The sequence below is a fragment of the Bos javanicus genome, chromosome 6 (assembly GCF_032452875.1).
Source record: "Bos javanicus breed banteng chromosome 6, ARS-OSU_banteng_1.0, whole genome shotgun sequence".
Taxonomy (NCBI): Eukaryota; Metazoa; Chordata; class Mammalia; order Artiodactyla; family Bovidae; genus Bos; species Bos javanicus.
Window position 1 is genome coordinate 86,533,298 of NC_083873.1, and position 20,356 is coordinate 86,553,653.

The 20,356-nt window shown below is 40.9% G+C and overlaps 1 protein-coding gene and 1 long non-coding RNA gene across 2 annotated transcripts in view; one reads left to right on the forward strand and one right to left on the reverse strand.

Moving 5' to 3' along the window:
- Window positions 1-1,197: 1,197 nt before the first annotated feature.
- LOC133249673 (uncharacterized) lies at window positions 1,198-9,547 on the reverse strand. Its single transcript, XR_009737052.1, has 2 exons — window positions 2,732-9,547; window positions 1,198-1,287 (listed from the first exon to the last, which is right to left on the reverse strand). It is a non-coding gene; the product is annotated as an uncharacterized LOC133249673 (long non-coding RNA).
- Window positions 9,548-10,208: 661 nt separating this feature from the next.
- Window positions 10,209-20,356, forward strand: part of MOB1B (MOB kinase activator 1B) — a 58,072-nt gene continuing 47,924 nt past the window's right edge. Inside the window, exon 1 of the mRNA XM_061420419.1 lies at window positions 10,209-10,419. Within this exon, the coding sequence (XP_061276403.1) occupies window positions 10,406-10,419 (14 nt within the window). The 5' untranslated portion in view covers window positions 10,209-10,405. The remainder of the gene's footprint in view (window positions 10,420-20,356) is intronic.

Genomic DNA, 20,356 nt, shown 5'->3' on the forward strand with positions numbered 1-20,356 from the left:
CTTCTTGGGGGTAGGGACTTAAGTTCTGTACCCTACTAAATCCCCAAACCCTACATAAGTAACTAGCATATAGTTAGTGCTTAATAAATATTGTCAAACGAACAAGAGCTCATGCTAAGGTGTAAATGGTTATAGCAGTCAACATTTCTTTTGCTGTCCATGTATTTTTTCATGCCTCTTGGCTTTACATGTGCTGCGTCACCTTTCTGCGGTGCTTTTGTCTGCCTTTTACTCCTCTATCACCTGCCCCTCTTCCTTACTGGGAGAAAGTCTACCAACCCTTTAAGACTTGCTTTTTGGGTAAAACTCTCTTTGACCCCATCTTCTTCCTCACATTAACACTCTTTCACTAGCTGGGCTCCTGTAGTCCTTGGTATATAATCCTGTTATGAGGGATGGCTTTGTGCTGTAATTACTTGTTTACAAGTTAGTCTCTGCCACTAGAAATGAGCCCCTTGACAGTTGTAATGTGGTACGTTTCTTTTGTATCCTCACCCTTAACAGTGGTAACTGGTTTACCCTTAACATGGGTAACCGATCTTCAAAAAATTTTATTGACTGACTGAATCTTGTAAGTGGTCCTTTATCCTTCAGGACTCCAGGAAGATCTCAGATCCCTTTTAAGGAGTGTACTATCAGATTACTTCCTTTAAAAGCTCTATTTTGGAGAGGAAATCTTCCTGCCCACTATGGCTTTATTTTACTAAATCTCTTTGTCCTGTACTCAAATAGAATGATTGGTATGGAAACACAGAGACAGCCTATAAATAAGGGATTTGGATATACTTGTTCAAATTTCAAGGTAGGACTGATTATCTTGGTTGTCTTCTCTATAGATGCTTCCTGGTTGCCCTGATGCCATACAGACCTTAAGGACAGTAATATTCTGGGAGGGTTGGGATACTTCTGCCAAGGAAAAAACAACACTTTGATTATCTGGGACACGATTATTGTTGGTGCAGGACAGGAGAATTATATCTTGTTTTAAAGTAGTAGCTCATGTCTCCAGCTATAAGAGGATTGTGGCCTGCTCAGGTTGCTGTGGTTGTAACTATGGCAACTATGGAAAATATGAGAGAGATGCCAAGAAGATAGTGTGGTAGCAACCAAGGGCAGGAGAGAACAAACAGCCAAGACTAGGGACTGCCCAGGGTCCCTGGAGTCCAGTGGTTGTCTATGTAGGAATTCAAGATCTGATTCCACATTTCATTATTTATTTGTATTGATGCAAATCCCGAACTGCTCATGGTCGATCCCTTTCATTCATCCATTCTGCTTGAAGTTACCCTGAGGAAGGGAATGGAGAGGCAACATGAGTCCTTAGGACAAAACCCAAAGGGCTGCAGAACTTGAGAACAGGCACAATTTAATTACGCCAACTGTGAATTTGTGTGGGTGAAATAACAGCTGCTGATCCTTAGGATATTTTAAGTTGCAGCTAGTTGGGATACTCTTTATGTCTATATATGGTCCTTCATGCTACAGGACCTCATGGAGATGAGTGGGCTAAAAACACAGACTCCTTGAAACTACAGCATCATCTCGTTCTTTGACAGCATGTCAGCAGCCTGCTCTCTGGGAAACTTCAGTGAGGTTAAAAGTTAAGCCTCTCATCTGACATACTCAGCAGGGACTCCTCCATCCCCCACCCCACCCTCCATCGTTGTCCCTAGGTTGTTTTTTTTTTTAATTAAAGGAGAGACTTATTTGTCAGTCTCCATATATTTTCAAGCTGTTCAGTTACCACCTCTTGTGCACAACATGCACGCCAGGCAAACAAACTTTAAGAGCACAGCAGATTGAAGCAGCAAGCAAGCCCAGCAGATTGAGCCCCCTGAGCCCGTGTGCTATATGAAGCAAACCAAAACACAGCTGGTGGAGTTAATTTTAGGCTTACCGACCTTGGCAATGTTCTATCAACTAGGGAAAAGCAGCTCTGAATAGGTTCAAAAGGAACCTTCCTCTGCCTTCTCCCCAGGCAGCTAACTAGAAAAGAGGCTGTGTGGTTTAAGTTTAATAGGAAAAACAATTAATTATAAACCATGGTAAATTGGACAGATTAAGAAATTCAGTATTTATTAAGCAAGTCCAAGGCCCAGGCAAGAAATCTTTTAAGATGTCTGTCCTATGACTAAGATCCTCAATATAACAAAGTAGCACTTTCAGACAAGTTTTGGGCTTCCTTGGTAGCTTAGTTGATAAAGAATTCACCTGCAATGCAGGAGACCCTGGTTCGATTCCTGAGTTGGAAAGATCCACTGAAAAAGGGATAGGCTACCCACTTCAGTATTCTTAGGCGTCCCTAGTGGCTCAGATGGTAAAGAATCCACCTGCAATGTGGAAGACCTGGGTTCAATCCCTGCATAGGGAAGATCCCCTGGAGAAGGGGAAGGATACCCACTCCAGTATTCTGGCCTGGAGAATTCCATGGACTGTATAGTCCATGGGTTGTAAAGAGTCGGGCACAACTGAGCGACTTCCTTAAAGATTGGCTACTCAAAAACAAAGATAAATTTCTATATCATGGTGCTTTAAGACATCAAAATGGTTTGGCAATGATGAGTGCAGAGGTAAAAGTTTTATTAAATTATGCTGTTTATATAAAATATATCAAGAATTTAAATGCAAGGAGTCAGTTCAGTTCAGTTGCTCAGTCGTGTCTGACTCTTTGTAACCCCAAGGACTGCAGCACGCCAGGCCTCCCTGTCCATCACCAGCTCCTGGAGCCTACCCAAACTCATGTCCATCGAGTTGGTGATGCCATCCAATCATCTCATCCTCTGTCATCCCTTTCTTCTTCTGCCTTCAATCTTTCCCAGCAAAAGGGTCTTTTCCAGTGAGTCAGTTCTTCGCATCAGATGGCCAAAGTATTGGAGTTTCAGCTTCAGTCCTCCCAATGAATATTCAGGACAGATTTCCTTTAGGATTGACTGGTTAGATCTCCTTGTAGTCCAAGAGACTCTCAATGCAAGGAGTAAACATATATTATTTACTTCTGAATGCACAGGATCCAATTCTCTGACCACCAAAATAGGTGAGGTCCCTGTAACAGACTCACATACAAAATGAACCTTTCCTTCCTGACACTTATACCGACTTCTAATTTTTATTTGACTGCCTGTATTTACCAATGGTCTATAAAATTCATGATGAAGGTAGTGACTATATCCTTGTTTTTTTGCTCATAGAGGCCCATTATAGACAAGAAATACTTGTCATGTTGATAGATGAATGATTTGTACCTCATCATTTCCCTAAACCTGACATTTTATTGCACAAAATTCACCTTCAAAGGAATGAACAGCTTGAAAAGGAAGGTACTGTATGAGGTTTGGGATCAATGGAAGACCTTTCTTCTATTGTAATACCTTATGTGTTTTGATGCTTTACAGTTTTGCATGATAAGTGAATGCACTGAGAGACACCAAGCTTCACCAATCAATCTTTAATACTTCCATTCAAATAATATGTCCTTGAGAAGCATTTATAACCATTCTCAAGTCTGTCTTTAATGAAGATATAGAATTAAAATCTAAAGGCCATTGATAAGGATCAGGTTGAATTGTTAGTTATGTTAAATGAGATCATGTAGCATGCCAAAATTCACTTAGAATTTATTCATTCATTTTAAACTGAGGTCATTGTGGGAAGGGGGAAAAGAAATGAACTTTACTGAATTCAGATTGTACTTACAAGCTATGTGATTTTGAGAAAATTACATACATAACCTCTCAAAATTAGTTTCCTTATTTATAAAAGAGGGAATATAACACCTAATATCAACCTGATGGGGAAAACAAGAAACATAGAGATAAAATGTATGAAAAGCTTAGCAGAATTGGCCTATCAGAAATACTCAGGCTTCCCCTGTGGCTCAGCTGATAAAGAATCCACCTGCAATGCGGGAGACCTGGGTTCTATCCCTGGGTTGGGAAGATCCCCTGGAGAAGGGAAAGGTTACCCACTCCAGTATTCTGGCCTGGAAAGAGTAGGACACAACTGAGCAACTTTCACTTTCAGAAATACTCAATAAATGGCATGGCAACCCACTCTAGTGTTCTTGCCTGGGGAATCCCCAAGGACAGAGGGGGCCTGGAGGGCTACAGTCCATAGGGTCGCAAAGAGTCGGACATGACTGAGCGACTTAGCACACGTTAATATAAAAGCAAAAATAATATGTAATAAACTAATTAGATGGAATAATTACTATTTCAACCTAGATATTATGTAACCAAAACACTCCTGCACAAATGAATGCATTTTATCAGGTTACTAAGAATTTGTTGCCCTGGTATACTTTAGCTCAGGTTTGTTTGTCAGGTATCTATTCTTTCAGAAGCAGATCACATTTCTGAATCAGAAGACAAAGGTACTCAAGAAATATTGAGGCTCAGAGTCAGCCATAGGGTTTGGATTTTGTGTTTCTTCTCTCTGGCATTAGGAACATTTGCTTTTAGTTTTACAGGTAAAAATACCTTTATATATATATATATATATATATATATATGAGTAGAAGAAGCTGGCTAATGTGAGGGCAAGGAAAGAACTCTCTAATCCAAAAATTCATCTTCTATATCAACAATTACAATTTTAAATCCCCGTTAATAGTAATGCTTTTTCTAAATGAGACCTGCTACTTGTTCATTTTCTTTTAATTATGGGAAATTCCAAAACTAAATAAAAAGACACCACAGCATAATCCTTCTCATGTACTTGTCACCTGGCTTTAACAATTCATCTGTATTTCTACTTTCATTCCTCCTCCCATACTATTCTGAAGCACGTTCCAGGCATATTATTTCATCTGCAATTATTTCAGTACGCATTTCTAAAAAACTAAAGGCTCTTAAAAATATAGACACAACATCATCACTGCAATTAATAGTTATTAGTAACATCAAATATCCAATGTTTAAATTTTTTGATTCTCTATAAATGACGCAGACATTTGCTATCGTTCTTTTTGAGATTGCATGTTTGAATCGAGATGCAAATGAACGTATACATTACCACTAGTTGATATGCCTTTTATGTTTCTTTCAACCTCTAAGTTTCTTCAGCTCTATTTTTTCCTTGCGATTCATTTGTTGAAGAAATTAGGTCCTGCATATTTTCCCCACAGTCTGGACTTGCTGCTTCCCTCTATGTTGTGTAATTTAACATGTTCTTTACCATATTCTTCTCTTCCCTGTATTTCCTACAGTTCAGTATATCTCATCGTAGAGGCTTGACTAGGTTCAGCTTCTAGTTTGTTGGCAAGACTTCTTAACAGGTGATGATATATTCTTCTGTTAGGACACGCATAAAGTATGGTTTTCTTTCTTGTAATACCAGCGAGCCATTGGTGATCAATTTCTAGATCCATTTGGGGTTGCAAAATGGTGACATTCTAATAATAAGTCAACCATTCTTATTTCATTTTTTAAAACTGAAATACTTCTATAAGGAGAAATTTCCCCGGATCTACTGTTTGGGAACTTGGCTTTAAAATAACTTGGTGTTATTTTCTTTGGGAAAGGTAACATACTGACATGCTGGCAGTGACCAACTTATCCTATAAAAAGGTATAATGAATCATTTTCTTTAAGACTGTAGAAACCCTCACCTTGAGAAAAAAGGAGAATATAACTACAACTGAGAGAGAGGAAGTAAATGTTGATAAAAAACCTGAGATTAAAAAAAAAAAACAAAAAACAGATATTTGGGAAGAGATGAAAGGAGAAATTTTAGTGCTTACAGGTAGCGCTTTGCTAAGTCTATTCTTATCCAGCATATAAATTCCTATTTGGAAGCTTACTGTAAGGTTTTGAATACTATTTGCTTACTGAGGAGTCCTATATTCTTACCTCCTGTTCAGATCTCTCCCCAGGTTTTGCACAGCACTCAAAGCTCTACCTGACATAGCTACTTTGATGTCTAAAAGACATTTCAGAGCTAACATATCTAACGTGAAACTTTTAGTTTCATCTCAAAATTGTGATTCAGATCTTCCCTATTCAATAAATGGCAGCACCACCTGCCAGTTACTAAAGACAAAAAAATAGGAGTAGTCTCTGACTCCTTCTTTCCTCTAATCCCTAGAGTCAATCAATCAATCACCAAGTGCTGTTCATTTTCAGATTATTAACTTCTTACTTTTATCAATGTCGCTACCCTAAACCATGTCACAACTGCTGAGAAATAACTGGACTATTACAATAGTCTTCTGGCATCCATGCTGACATGCTGGCCTCCTCTAGAACATTCTCCACAAGAAGAGAGAGTGACCCTAAAAATGTCAATCAAGGATCATGAGCTGATAACTGTTGAAGCTGTGTGATGGATTCATTACACCAATTTCTTGCCCTGTTTATATGTTTGAACTTTTCCAAATTAAAAAAAATAAAATGATGGGAATTCTCTGGCAGTCCAGTGATTAGGACTCTGCGCTCTCACTGCTGAGGGCCAGGTCAGGGAACTAAAATCCCGTAAGATGTGCTTTACAGCCAAAAATAATAAATTTAAAAAATAAAATAAAACAAAATGTTATTCAGTTTATTTACCTTATTATTATTGTACTTCTTGGATGTCTCTTTTATGTTCTTGGAATAAAACTGAAATGTCTTACCTAAGCCTGTGAGCCCCATGTTTACATGTCCTGTGAGCCATGCCTGTGAGCTGTGTTTACATGTCCAGCTTTATCTGATGCCACTCTTCCTGCTCAGGGTGACCCAGCCATAACCAGTCAGTTCTGAGAAACCTTTAAGCTCTTTCTTATCTTAGAGCATGTGTACTTATTATTCCCTCTACTAGAAAATGATCATTCCCTAGCTCTTTGCAAGGTTGGCTCCTTCTCTTCCTTCAAGTTTCAACAAAACTACCCAATCTAAATTAGATCATCCTCCTTTACCATTAATCTCTATCACATTATTCTGTTTATTTTATACCTTACCACAGTTTATAAGTACCTTGTTTGTTTATATATAAATATAAGGTGAAAGGCTACCCACTCCAGTATTCTTGCCTGGAGAATTCCAAGGACAGAGGAGTCTGGCAGGCTTCAGTTATGGGGTTGCTAAGAGTTAGACATGACCGAGCCTTATGCAGATGACACCACCCTTATGGCAGAAAGTGAAGAGGAACTAAAAAGCCTCTTGATGAAAATGAAAGAGGAGAGTGAAAAAGTTGGCTTAAAGCTCAACATTCAGAAAACGAAGATCATGGCATCTGGTCCCATCACTTCATGGGAAATAGATGGGGAAACAGTGTCAGACTTTATTTTTTTGGGCTCCAAAGTCACTGAAGATGGTGATTGCAGCCATGAAATTAAAAGACGCTTACTCCTTGGAAGAAAAGTTATGACCAACCTAGATAGCATATTAAAAAGTGGAGACATTACTTTGCCAACAAAAGTCCATCTAGTCAAGTTTTTCCAGAAGTCATGTATGGATGTGAGAGTTGGATTGTGAAGAAAGCGGAGTGCCAAAGAATTGATGCTTTTGAACTGTGGTGTTGGAGAAGACTCTTGAGAGTCCCTTGGACTGTAAGGAGATCCAACCAGTCCATTATAAAGGAGATCAGCCCTGGGTGTTCTTTGGAAGGACTGATGCTAAAACTGAAAATCCAATACTTTGGCCACCTCATGCGAAGGGTTGACTCATTGGAAAAGACTCTGATGCTGGGAGGGATTGGGGGCAGGAGGAGAAGGGGACGACAGAGGATGAGATGGCTGGATGGCATCACCGACTCGAAGGACCAGAGTTTGGGTGAACTCCAGGAGTTGGTAATGGATAAGGAGGCCTGCAATTCATGGGGTCGCAAAGAGTTGGACACAACTGAACACTGAACTGAACTAAGCCACTAACATACACATTGGACACACACTTGTTTATTACAATAAGAAATTAACTTAAATGAATAGTTAAAGATATCTGAAGGTACAGGACTTCCTTGGTGGTCCAGTGGCTAAGACTCTGTAGGCCCAACACAGGGGGCTGGGGTTCAATTCCTAATCAGGGAACTAGATCCCACATGCCACAACTAAGAGTTCGAACGCTGCAACTAAGGATCCCGCATGCCACAACAAAGATCGAGGATCCCAAGTGCTGCAACTAAGACTTGGTGCAGCTAAGCAAATAAATACCTTTTAAAAAAGATATTTTAAGGCATATACCCACATTCTATTCTACTCATATTAAAACTCCAATTCTGTGAGAAACTGGTGGATAGAATACAAATTTTAATCATCTTCATAAACACGGATTTATAAGCAAAGTAAGATTCTGATCAGGAGAGTTACTTCTTGAAATTGAAATTTTAGGAAGATAGTAGTATGCAATATCACCAATATGGATTGGTGAAGGAGAAAGCAGAATTAGAAATCTCTGAATATACCCTCTCTTTGGTTCTAAATTGCCAAATATTTTCAAGTGCTGAATAATTTTAAGTCACAGTCACTGTTTAATTTAAATGCCCAACCTCTGAAATTATATTTTTTATCACTAACATGACACCTCTCTCATTTTTACCACCAATACATCATGTAAGTTTTATCAACTCTTCAGTTCAGGCAATTCTCCTAGTGGGATGATAAAGAAAAACTCAGCAGGTATTTTTGCAGATTCTGTCCTTTGCCAATCATTGTACTTATTCAGAGTCATAGGATTCATTTATATTTAGTTACACCAAAAACAGGCTACATAAGCCAGTCTACCAAACCAATGAGCAGACAGAAACTGTCTGCCAGTCATCTAAAGGATGTCCCTGGCATGACAGAATTTTAGAACTGGAAGATACCTTAGAGATTATGTAATAATCCAAAACCTCATTTTAAAGGGGGTGAGATTGTTCTAATAGATTTACAAACTTACTCTTCCCAAAGTAAAAGATAATATCCTAATCTGGTAATGCAAGTCTTATTTTCAGAAGACACTTAAGGAATTGAATAGTAAATCTGTATCATATTAAAATCTAGAACACAGGGCTTTTATGTCATAAATCCATTATTTTTGTTATAGTAAGATAATGACTCCTTTTCCCTGTTTTCCAGCATTTTTCCTTTAATCTTTTCAAATTATTCCAGTGACCTCTGCTGTTCCTCAGATAGTACTGAGACTAATATTTTCTTGTTTTTTTTTAAAAATGGTTTGCTTTATCAACATGCCAAACTTATAGTACATAAAGTCAACAGAACACATTTCAACAGAACACGTTTCATACTGGCATCTCCTTCAAGTCTTCCTAAGAGCCCAAGGTGGGTTACAAGCTATATAAAATTAAGTTTTGTTCAAATTCTTTGAAAAGTTACTTGTAGATTTGATGGATCTCATAAGGAAAGAAGATGGACATCTTTCAGTAAAATAAATGGATACCCAAATTCATAATGCTGTGGAAGGCTGGTTATCAGTCCGCAACGTCCATTAAGCATTTATTCGGCTCAAGCGTATTATTGCCATTAGGCACTCTGATGCACAAAACATTCTAGAAGCTAGAAGGAATTCAGTGCCCCTTACAGAGGAACTTGCATTTCACATAGTTAAGGGACCCAGGTCAAAGCTTTATAACCTACAATATCTGCTCAACATACCTTGAGTATGTCACCACAGCAGTTTTCCCGGCTGCTGATGACAGCCCCAGTCTCCTGCAGAGGCAGTGTTGGACCCTGGCTATCTCCTAGTTCTGGCTTTTAAATAAGCCCATAAAACAACCCACTTAGATCCTTTCCTCTCTTCGGGCGGAACCACACCCAAACCATTCCTACCAGATGAAATTCACTCCTCTTTTTACATACTTAGCAGAGAGACTCCACAGCCTTTCATCTGGGCACTCACAGTGGGCAGAACTCTGCTGGCAATTCCATCCCTCAGTGCAGGACCCTGACATCCCAGAGTTGAAGCCAACTTCCTTCCAGATCGCTGACACCCAGCTAAGCAGCTTGGAGCGCTCTGCCACCGCCCACAACCTCCAACAGGGTGGACTGGGCTCGACAGGCCGGGCAGCCACCCGGCACTGGCAGGGCGTGGTCCGCGGCTGCCTAGGTGTCCAGAACGTTGGGGACCAGGGGATCGCAGCGGGAGGGGCGGTGTGGGCGCCCTCCGCTCTCGCGAGAGCTCACGAGGTGGGGGCTGCGAGGGGCTGGGGACCGGGAGGTGCGGGAGCGCGCGGCGGCCCTTCTCCGGGGAGCAGGCGAACGGCCCTTTCCCCGCCTTCTTTTCCTTCCCCTCCCATTGAGTGATTCAAGCCGTGCGCTTCCCACTTCCGCCCCCTCTGCGAGCCATTGGAACTAGCGAAGCCAAACAAGTTGCGGCCGCCGAGCAGCTGGCGCTCCCCGCCTCCTCCTCTTCTCCTCCTCCTTGCTCTCCAGGCCTGGCCACTGCCGTCCCGAGGCCCCGCGACCGCCGAGCCCGCAGCCCAAGCCGCGGCCAACATGAGCTTCTTGTTGTGAGTAGCCAGGCCCCGCGCGCGCCGGCTTTGTTCAGGCAACCTGGGCCGCGGCCCCCGCCCGCCCGCCTGGCCCTGCGCCGGGCAGGTCTCCGGGAACCTGTCCCAAGAGCTCGCGCTGCCTCACCGCTGCCGCCTCCCGGGCCGGCTTCGAGCACGCGGGGAATCTCCAGCCCCCAAGGAAGCTCTTTATCCCCGGACCCCGAGTCCCGACAACCTCGATGGATGCCTGCGGCCGCGTTTCTCCACCACCCCATACCCTCCTCTCTCTCTTCTGCGTTTGTTTGCACGCTCTACAGGGATACCTCCCACTCTTCCGCGTGACCAGTACCCGAGGCGTGCAGGGTCGCCTGTTTCCCTCTCCCCTGGCCATTGCTTTTTCCTGGATCCCAACCACAGAAAATAGAGCTTTAACCTGTCCCCCTAGCATCCTTTACACTCCCCTCGTAGGTTTTAGGAGTGGGTAGTTGGGGCGACAAGTCTCGTGGCTGTAACACACTTAACGCGGCTGCTGGCTGATCGGGATCCCTTGGTGACAGCCAGGGGTCTTGGGCATGGAGCTCCTGGCTTTCCCGAGGTGCCCCTCCTCCCTGCGTGCTCCCCTGAAGAGCACGGGCTTTTATCTTTCTAGACAATCACCATATAGGGTCTGGTCGTGTGCCCTGGGTTGATTAGGTCCGCTGGGGAGTTAATGATTTGTAAATGCCAACTCCGCGTCACTTTTAGTGCTGGTCATTATTTCCCTTACTTATCTTCAATTGCAGACGAATTGAGGGGGATGGGCAGAAAGATGGGGTGGCTGGAAGGGAGTATGGTGGCAGCAAACAAGCCTCAGGTCCTCTGAAAACAGACCTTAATGCTTTGGGGGACTGCTTTTTTGAAGGCTTGGTTGTTATTCACCTCTGTTTAATCTGTGGTTAGAAAGCTAGTAAAAATTAGGAGATTGAAACCCACCCCATATGCTCTTTTACTATTGTGGAGAAAATTAGCATTCAAAGATGTATTTTTTTGTCCCAACTTTCTTTTCCTGCCTCCCATGATTTTTCATCATCACACTGGCACCTGAATCCTGAGAATTTAATTCACCCTTATTTCCACAAGCTTATATCTAGAATGTTAATCCTTTTTAGGATGTTTAAGCAAAACTGAGATATCACAGAGGCTAACAGGCAGGTTAGACTTGCTAGTATTTCTGATATGCACAGGGTAGTGAGAGGCCTGGCTTGTCAACCTGCCTTAACACGTTTGAGCTTGTGAAACGTCTTTCTTAGGCTCATCCTGGAAGTTGATTCTGAGTTTGTCAGCTAGGTAGTACTAGATGAGAGGACTGAGTGACTTCATAAAAATCTTCATTTCTTATTTTAGTTTCAGTCAACAAATAAAACATCTCAGCTTGAAACTTTTCATCTTGAGTATTTTTTTTACGTTGCTGATGTTTGATTTCTTCAAGAATTTAAAAGCCATCTTTGAGATAGCAGTGTAGATGGTGTCCTTGACTGCTTCTGATGGGCCTTTGTCTCTGAGAACTCATAGCTAACATTGGCTGAAGCAGGGAAGAACCATATTTGGCTGAAACCAGGAGATAGAGAAAGTTTTGGTGGTGTTTTCTGAGTATAAATACAATATTATTCTACTCTTCTGTGGCTCAGTATTTGATAATTACAGAAATGCTGTGGATAAATTCATTTTCCTGAAACATATTAGCTACATAAATCATAAAAAAGAATCTTGTCATAGTTAATGTATATAGTACATGGGCTTTTCAAGGAGCACAGTGGTGAAGAATCCACCTGCCAAGCAGGAAACATGGGTTTGATCCCTGGGTCGAGAAGGTTCCCTGGAGAAGGAAATGGCCACCCACTCCAGTATTATTGCCTGGGAAATCCCATGGACATAAGAGACTGACGGGCTACAGTCCATGTGGTCACAAAGAGTCTGACACAACTTAGCTTCTAAACAACAATAATTTGGAACACAGTTTTTCAGTCAAGTCACATGTAGCCGTTAATTAATTCTCAAAGTATTTTGTCCACGTGCTTGACTGTCCAAAAAAGTTAATCTAATATTTTTGGTTTTGATTTTCGTCCACTAGTAGTTTTAAAATATGGAGTAGAGAAATATTGATAATTATCAGAAGTATAAGAACAAAGTTTTGGTTATTATCTATTCATTATTTGGTATAGTTTCCTGGATATTATTTCTGTTCCAACATATAAGCAGAGAAAGTAAAGTAAAAGCTGCACTTCAGGAGTTAAATACAAATATTTTCCCCAGTTCTTGGAAGCTTGCTTGTAAGGCTGCCGTAAGTGGATGAAGGTGAGGGAATAGGGCAATGTGAGATACGCATATAAAGGTAATGACTCATAACTTTTGCAGGCTGTAAGATAGAAGGAAAGAATTATTGATTTTGAAAAATCATTCATATGCAGGCACTGGTGTAGGCACTGGGAATCATTTCTGAACAAAACAGATGAAAATTCCCGCTTTAGTGGAGCTTATTTTCTGGTACATGACCATAAACACTGAACATCAGTACCTTTTATAGTATGGTAGGAGGTTGTCAGTGGACCAAAGTCCCTGATAAAGATGTTTTAGATAGGAAGTGAAGTAATTTTAGGTAATCCTCGGGGGAGGTGTTTAGATAATCTGCAGCAGTGATACCTTCGTGTAGCTTTTATACAAATGGCTCAGAGTAAATTTGCACTTCATATATGAATCTGACTGGGACAAAGCTTTGGTTGTGCTCCATATTGGCCTGTGTGTGTCTTCAAATTTAGCTAAACTCCCAGATGGTGCATACAAAATCTTTACAGGAACCTAATTTAACTTTGTAGACTCAAATCTTTAAACACATCCTTAGCACCTGCTGTGTGCTAGGCATTGTGCAAGATGTGAGACTCCAGAAATGGTAGACAGTGTATAAATAGTCATCTGTAAGAGATGCTATGCAAGCCCAGGGATCCAGAGAATACAGAGCATTTTGTCCTGTCCTTTCATGGAAGAAATGATGAATGGAAGGTATAACAGGAGTTATCTAAAAGGGGAAATGGGAGCTTTCAGTCAGAGGAAGCATCGGGAGGCATGAAGTTGCCCGTGAATTCTCCATTTTGTTCAGGTTTGTTCAAGAGGCTGTAGAATTGGGGACTTGGATAGGATCTTTCAGTAACACAGCCTACTCCCCACATCTTGCTCAAGTGGCAAAATCCCAACTTCAGGTTACTCACCTAATTATTAGCCTGGGTAGAATCGGAACACAGTTTTCTTGATTTAGGGCTTTTCCTATCCTGATGTTTAATGAGTATAAAATTCAGGGAGATGTAGGATCAGAGTGAGTTCTTAACAGTATCATTCAACAAATATTAATATATAGTGTGTTCTCTTTGTTTCTAGCATTTTTAGATTGCAGATCTCTTTCGACATATAATTCCACAGAAACATTTGACTAGGAAAAATGAAGTGAAAGTCACTCAGTTGTATCTGACTCTTTGTGACCCCTTGGACTGTAACCCACCAGACTCCTCTGTCCATGGAGTTCTTCAGGCAAGAATACTGGAGTGGGTTGCCATTTCCTTCTCTAGGGGATCTTTCAGACCCAGGGATTGAACTCGGGTCTCCTGCATAGCAGGCAGTTTCTTTACAGATTGAGCCACCAGGAAAGCCCCCCAAGGTGTAATTTCCTAATGTAAGACTACTCAGTTGGAACAGAGTTTAAATATAGTTAACTTTAAAATGGAAATTCATAGGAAAGGTGGTTTAGGAATGTGAATGAATATAAGCCAAACCTGTTTCTGTATAGGAAGAAACAAAGAGGTTGGGCAAGGAAGGAAGAAAGAAAAGAAATATTTATTAAGCATTATGGTGGACCACTGCCATTTGTGTTTTCAAAAAAATAGCAGTTTAGGAAAGGGGACCCGGGTTTTCAGCTGTGTTAATATCTGTCCCTCTGTCTGTCTCTTCTGCTTCTCCCTTCTCCTTTCTTTCAAAGACCCCTCCATCCCACCCATCCCAGCATCTTTGTTTTCATTCAGACGATTTAACTGATTTTAGTACCTGAACATCGTCACCTATAAAAGAAACTCATAGTAAAATAACCTAAGTGCTATGTACCAGGCACTAAATGCTTTAAATAAGTAGTTTAATAACAAATAGGAACTCCATTTTTACAGATGAAGAAACTGACAAAGAGGAGTTAAATAATTCGCTCGAAATTCTGTGGCCAGTCCGTGGGGTAGCTGGATTTTAAATCCTGGCAGTCTCAATCCAGAGAACCTGCCTCATATTACCTTTATCTATAATTGATAAAATTATATAAAAAGATAGTGTTCAAACGGGCCTTGTTTTTCAGAGAAGTCTTCCATTACCAGGTATTAATATCTCGTACTGTTAGGACTGTTTTCTAAGGTTCATCAAGAATGTAATGGTGGAAGAGAAAATCAGATCAGATCAGTCGCTCAGCTGTGTCTGACTCTTTGCGACCCCATGAATCGCAGCACGCCAGGCCTCCCTGTCCATCACCAACTCCCGGAGTTCACTCAAACTCACATCCATCGAGTCAGTGATGCCATCCAGCCATCTCATCCTCTGTTGTCCCCTTCTCCTCCTGCCCCCAATCCCTCCCAGCATCAGAGTCTTTTCCAATGAGTCAACTCTTTGCATGAGGTGGCCAAAGTACTGGAGTTTCAGCTTTAGCATCATTCCTTCCAAAGAAATCCCAGGGCTGATCTCCTTCAGAATGGACTGGTTGGATCTCTTTGCAGTCCAAGGGACTCTCAAGAGGCTTCTCTAACACCACAGTTCAAAAGCATCAATTCTTTGGCACTCAGCTTTCTTCACAGTCCAACTCTCACATCCATACATGACCATGGAAAAACCATGGCCTTGACTAGACAGACCTTTGTTGGCAAAGTAACGTCTCCACTTTTTAATATGCTATCTAGGTTGGTCATAAGTTTTCTTCCAAGGAGTAAGAGTCTTTTAATTTCATGGCTGCAGTCACCATCTGTAGAAACCTTTAAATTTAAATAATACTTTAACATTATTTTTAACTTTTAGTGGATGAATAATACACATTTTGGTGAAATCACAAAATACTGATAAGAAAAGGAAGAAAGTAAAAATCTCTCATAATTGCACCTTCAGAGATAGCTATTGTATTTTGTGATGTTACTTCCTAATCTTTTCCATCATGTTTTGTTTGTATATATTTAAAAATATACAAATGGATCTCTACTGTGCATAGATCAAGTTTTTCACCTGTGAATTTTTTATGTCAGTATACTACTGCAGCATCACTTTGAGTGTCTATTGACCAAGTATTATCTTAACAGTTTTGTTGTTTGTTAACCCAATTAATATGGTATGTTTGTTTTGCAGAGGGAATTGAAGTCAGTTTGGTCATGTTTTCAGAACTGTAGTTTTGGGAATTGTGACTACTTGGCTGGCCTTGGTTTACTTTTACCATCTGATACAGAGTTGCATTTGTTTTACATTACTGAGTGCAAAATAATCACTGTTTGATTACTTTTACCATTAATGATTTTTTTTCTTGATATAAAGAGTTCTTGTACCTTTAGAGTTTTGGATATATGAAAACACATGTAATACTTCTCTTTAGTTGTATATTTGATTAGGAGATATTGAAGTGGGGCTTTCCTGATGGCTCTATGTGTAAAGAATCTGCCTGCAATTCAGGAGCCACAAGAGACTCTGGTTTAATCCCCGGGTTGGGAAGATCCCCTGGAGAAGGAAATGGCAAACCCTTGCAGAATTCTTGCCTGAAAAATCCCATGGACAGAGGAGCCTGACAGGCTATAATCCAAAGGGTTATAATTAATATTTATTTTTTAGGAGCTGTTTTGGGACTATATACCTATCCCCTTCCTCATTCCATTTTCACCTATGAGTTCTGATGTCTGTTGAAATTTCTTTTCTGTATTATTATTATGATGCTTGACAATGTTCTCATCCTATCACTGCTTTTATATTTATTATGTGACATTTTTACTGTAAGGGAGCCTTTATCCATTCCATTAATTAATTTTTTAATATCAGCATGGGCTCATGGGTTTCTGTTTTATTTAATGAGTTAATTTTGACCATCATAGCTTATTTTGGTGCTCAGATTGTCTCAGTTTTGGCTAGTGGAAGTCCTCTTGAGGCTGTCTTCTGGGTCCCTTTGATTCGTTCCTGTCTTTCTCTGAGCACTCCATTCCTTTCAGCACCATCAGACATTCCCGGTTTATCGTATACTTTCCATGCCTCAACCCTGGGGCGGACCACTTCCCTGAGGGCCTTGGTTCTAGCCAGCAGTGGATAGTATTTGGGAACCAGAATTTAGGTGATAGGTGTCCTCATTACTGCAGATGTTTTGCTGCTCCCGGCCATCTCATTGGCCAATGCTAGAAAAATCCATACCCACACGAATTTAAATCCAAATACTTTTTCTATGTCTGTTCATCTGTATTGAATGAATTCACACTAACACTTGTAGTTCTGAGCACAAGGTTCCTCAGAGTCTCATCTCTTTACATATTTTTCACTTCCTTCTTTGTCAGTGAGAAACCTGGCTCTTATACTCAGTATACTTAGTTGTTCAGACCTCTCTGTCTGAAGCAATTCTCCTAACTCTGCCTGACCACCTCTCTTGTGGCTTGGCCTCCAGCTGTCATCCAGCCACCATTACTCCTCTCCTGAGCACGTGTGGACCCCCACTTCGGCTGTAATAAGGATGAAAGCAGTCTGATACTCCATTGTGTGTGGTATGAGTGTGATAGTAATCTAATTTATTTCCCCATGGATCCTGTGTTTAAGACTGATACCTCAGACATGTTGGGAGGATAGTTTATCCTGAATGTAAAAGTTCTAGCTCAATAAATTGTAGTTCCATGTAGCAGTGATATCTAGTTTGTTGTCAACATCTCAACAGTGTGATGGTTGCTTGTAGCTGTTCTTGTTTTTTATAAACATAGTCATCATTTCTGATGACCAAATCAGAGCCAATTTCTATAGGTTTATTATCATATGTATTAGTGCTACTTTGATTTTCTGAAATTAGAACTTAAAAGCAGGAGTTTGAAGGTAAATAAACATATTTGGGTAATAGTCTAAGAACCTCATAGCCAGGTGGCCTTATTCTTATTATTTGCAGTGGAAAGACTGGGTCTTATTTTATTGCTACTATTGTTTTTATCTTTTTGCCTAAGTTCTCCTGTTCTCAAACTGAAATTTGATGAGAACAGTTTAGTAGTTGTAGTATTGGGTATTGATTTTTGTGAGTTTCTTTGTGGGGATAGTTAATGGTTTAACTTAAATACTTTTTATTATTCAGTATAAACATAGAATAAAGTGGAAGCAGTAGGAGTCACAGTCTTTTATGACAACTTTTCTGGAGTCTTGATGCCCAGGTGGGCAGCAGCATGATCCCCTCTTTAGAGAATCTGTTTGCTGGTGGCCTGTATCATTAGATTTAACTACTAAAGTAGCTCTTTGTTTAAAAACTCCCCATTGGTTATAGGTTTTACTCACATATGCCTGGCTCCATTCTCCCTAGCCCTTCCTCAAACCCTACCAAATGTTCAGCTGGTTCTCTTAGTTTCAACTCTTAGAAATTGCACTTTTGAGCCAGTGAACAACAAACCATTTTGTCAAAACTGAAGTCTCTCAACTGGAGCACGGCATTGTTTGGAGTACTGATGCTTGTGTCTCCACCCTATTTGTTAAGGACTCCCAAAGGAGTCTTTATCTGTCAGACTGTTCAACCTTTAAATCAATCCTTTCTTAAACTTTTCAAGCTTTTAATTTAAGAAATGGCAATTTATCAAGAACTGCAATTTAAAAAAAAAATTTTTTTTTTTTTTTCAGATTATAGTGAGAGCCAAACTACCAAAAAATACAATTCTAAGTGGCTAGACATTGGGAAGGTGTTCCTCAGTTGAACTGTACTAATTTTAGCTTTTGCTGAAGTGGGAGCATCTTTGTAAGGTGTTGGGACTGTATTGTCAGATGACGACTAGGTTCTAGAGATACCTTGACCCTTTTTTGTCATTGAATATTTAAAAGAAGGTATCACTGTCATTTCATTTAGCACCATTGGGACGAAAGGTTACTCTTGACCCTCTGGTGACAGAAGGTCATCTCCTGGGCTGAGGAGATCAATATCTATATATAACTCTTGAGAAGTCTACTTTAGACAAAGCTGGAGCTTTGGCATCACTTAGGAGATGGGAATACAAGACCACCTGACCTGCCTCTTGAGAAACCTATATGCAGGTCAGGAAGCAACAGTTAGAACTGGACATGGAACAACAGACTGGTTCTAAATAGGAAAAAGAGTACGTCAAGGCTATATATTGTCACTGTGCTTATTTAACTTCTATGCAGAGTACATAATGAGAAATGCTGGGCTGGAAGAAGCACAAGCTGGAATCAAGATTGCCAGGAGAAATATCAATAACCTCAGATATGCAGATGACACCACCCTTATGGCAGAAAGTGAAGAGGAGCTAAAAAGCCTCTTGATGAAAGTGAAAGTGGAGAGTGAAAAAGTTGGCTTAAAGCTCCACATTCAGAAAATGAAGATCATGGCATCTGGTCCTATCACTTCATGGGAAATAGATGGGGAAACAGTGTCAGACTTTATTTTTGGGGGCTCCAGAATCACTGCAGATGGTGGCTGCAGCCATGAAATTAAAAGACTCTTACTCCTTGGAGGAAAAGTTATGACCAACCTAGATAGCATATTAAAAAGTGGAGACGTTACTTTGCCAACAAAGGTCCGTCTAGTCAAGGCCATGGTTTTTCCAGTGGTCATGTATGGATGTGAGAGTTGGACTGTGAAGAAAGCTGAGTGCCAAAGAATTGATGCTTTTGAACTGTGGTGTTAGAGAAGCCTCTTGAGAGTCCCTTGGACTGCAAAGAGATCCAACCAGTCCATTCTGAAGGAGATCAGCCCTGGGATTTCTTTGGAAGGAATGATGTTAAAGCTGAAACTCCAGTACTTTGGCCACCTCATGCGAAGAGTTGACTCATTGGAAAAGACTCTGATGCTGGGAGGGATTGGGGGCAGGAGAGAAGGGGACAACAGAGGATGAGATGGCTGGATGGCATCACTGACTCGATGGATGTGAGTCTGAGTGAACTTCGGGAGTTGGTGATGGACAGGGAGGCCTGGCGTGCTGCGATTCATGGGGTGGCAAAGAGTCAGACACGACTAAGTGATTGAACTGAACTGAAATGACTGAGGAGTGATTTTAAAAAGCACCTTCAAGTTTGAGAAGTTTTAGACAATAGTAAGTGGAGTTTGTCTGTATATTGAGTTAAATGATTCAAAATAAAGAAGAAAATTCTTTGGTGTTCAGCATAACACTACCTCTGTCCTTGAGAGACTCTGCGAGGCCCTGACAAAGATTCTTTACTTGACCACACTTTGGTCAGGTCTTGAACCTTCTCCTAGGCCTATCTGCGCACTTCCTTATAAAAAGTCTAGCTTTAGTAAGAACCCTGCTGGTCGGTTTAACTAGAATCCCCTGCCACCCTCAGGATCTGATCTGCTTCCTCATCCACCACCATCCCTCAGGTGATGTCTGATCACCTCGGCCTGTGTTCAACAAGAATCCTGTTCAGTTCAGTTCAGTCGCTTAGTCATGTCCGACTCTTTGCGACCCCATGGACTATTAAGAATCCTGTTAAGTCAGTTTAACCAGGACTGCCCCCCGACCCAGCCCCGTTCCCCTGATATATTGTCTTGGTAATTTTTCATTCACCCCTGCACCTTGCTCCTTGGTTATAAGTTCCCACTTGCCTTACCAATGCTGTATTTGGAGTGGAACTCAATCTGTCTATCCTACTGTAAAATCCCACTGCAGTAGCCCCTATAGCTGCCTGATTGTTCCTGAATAAAGTCTGCCTTAACCATTTTTAACAAATGTCAGTGAGTATT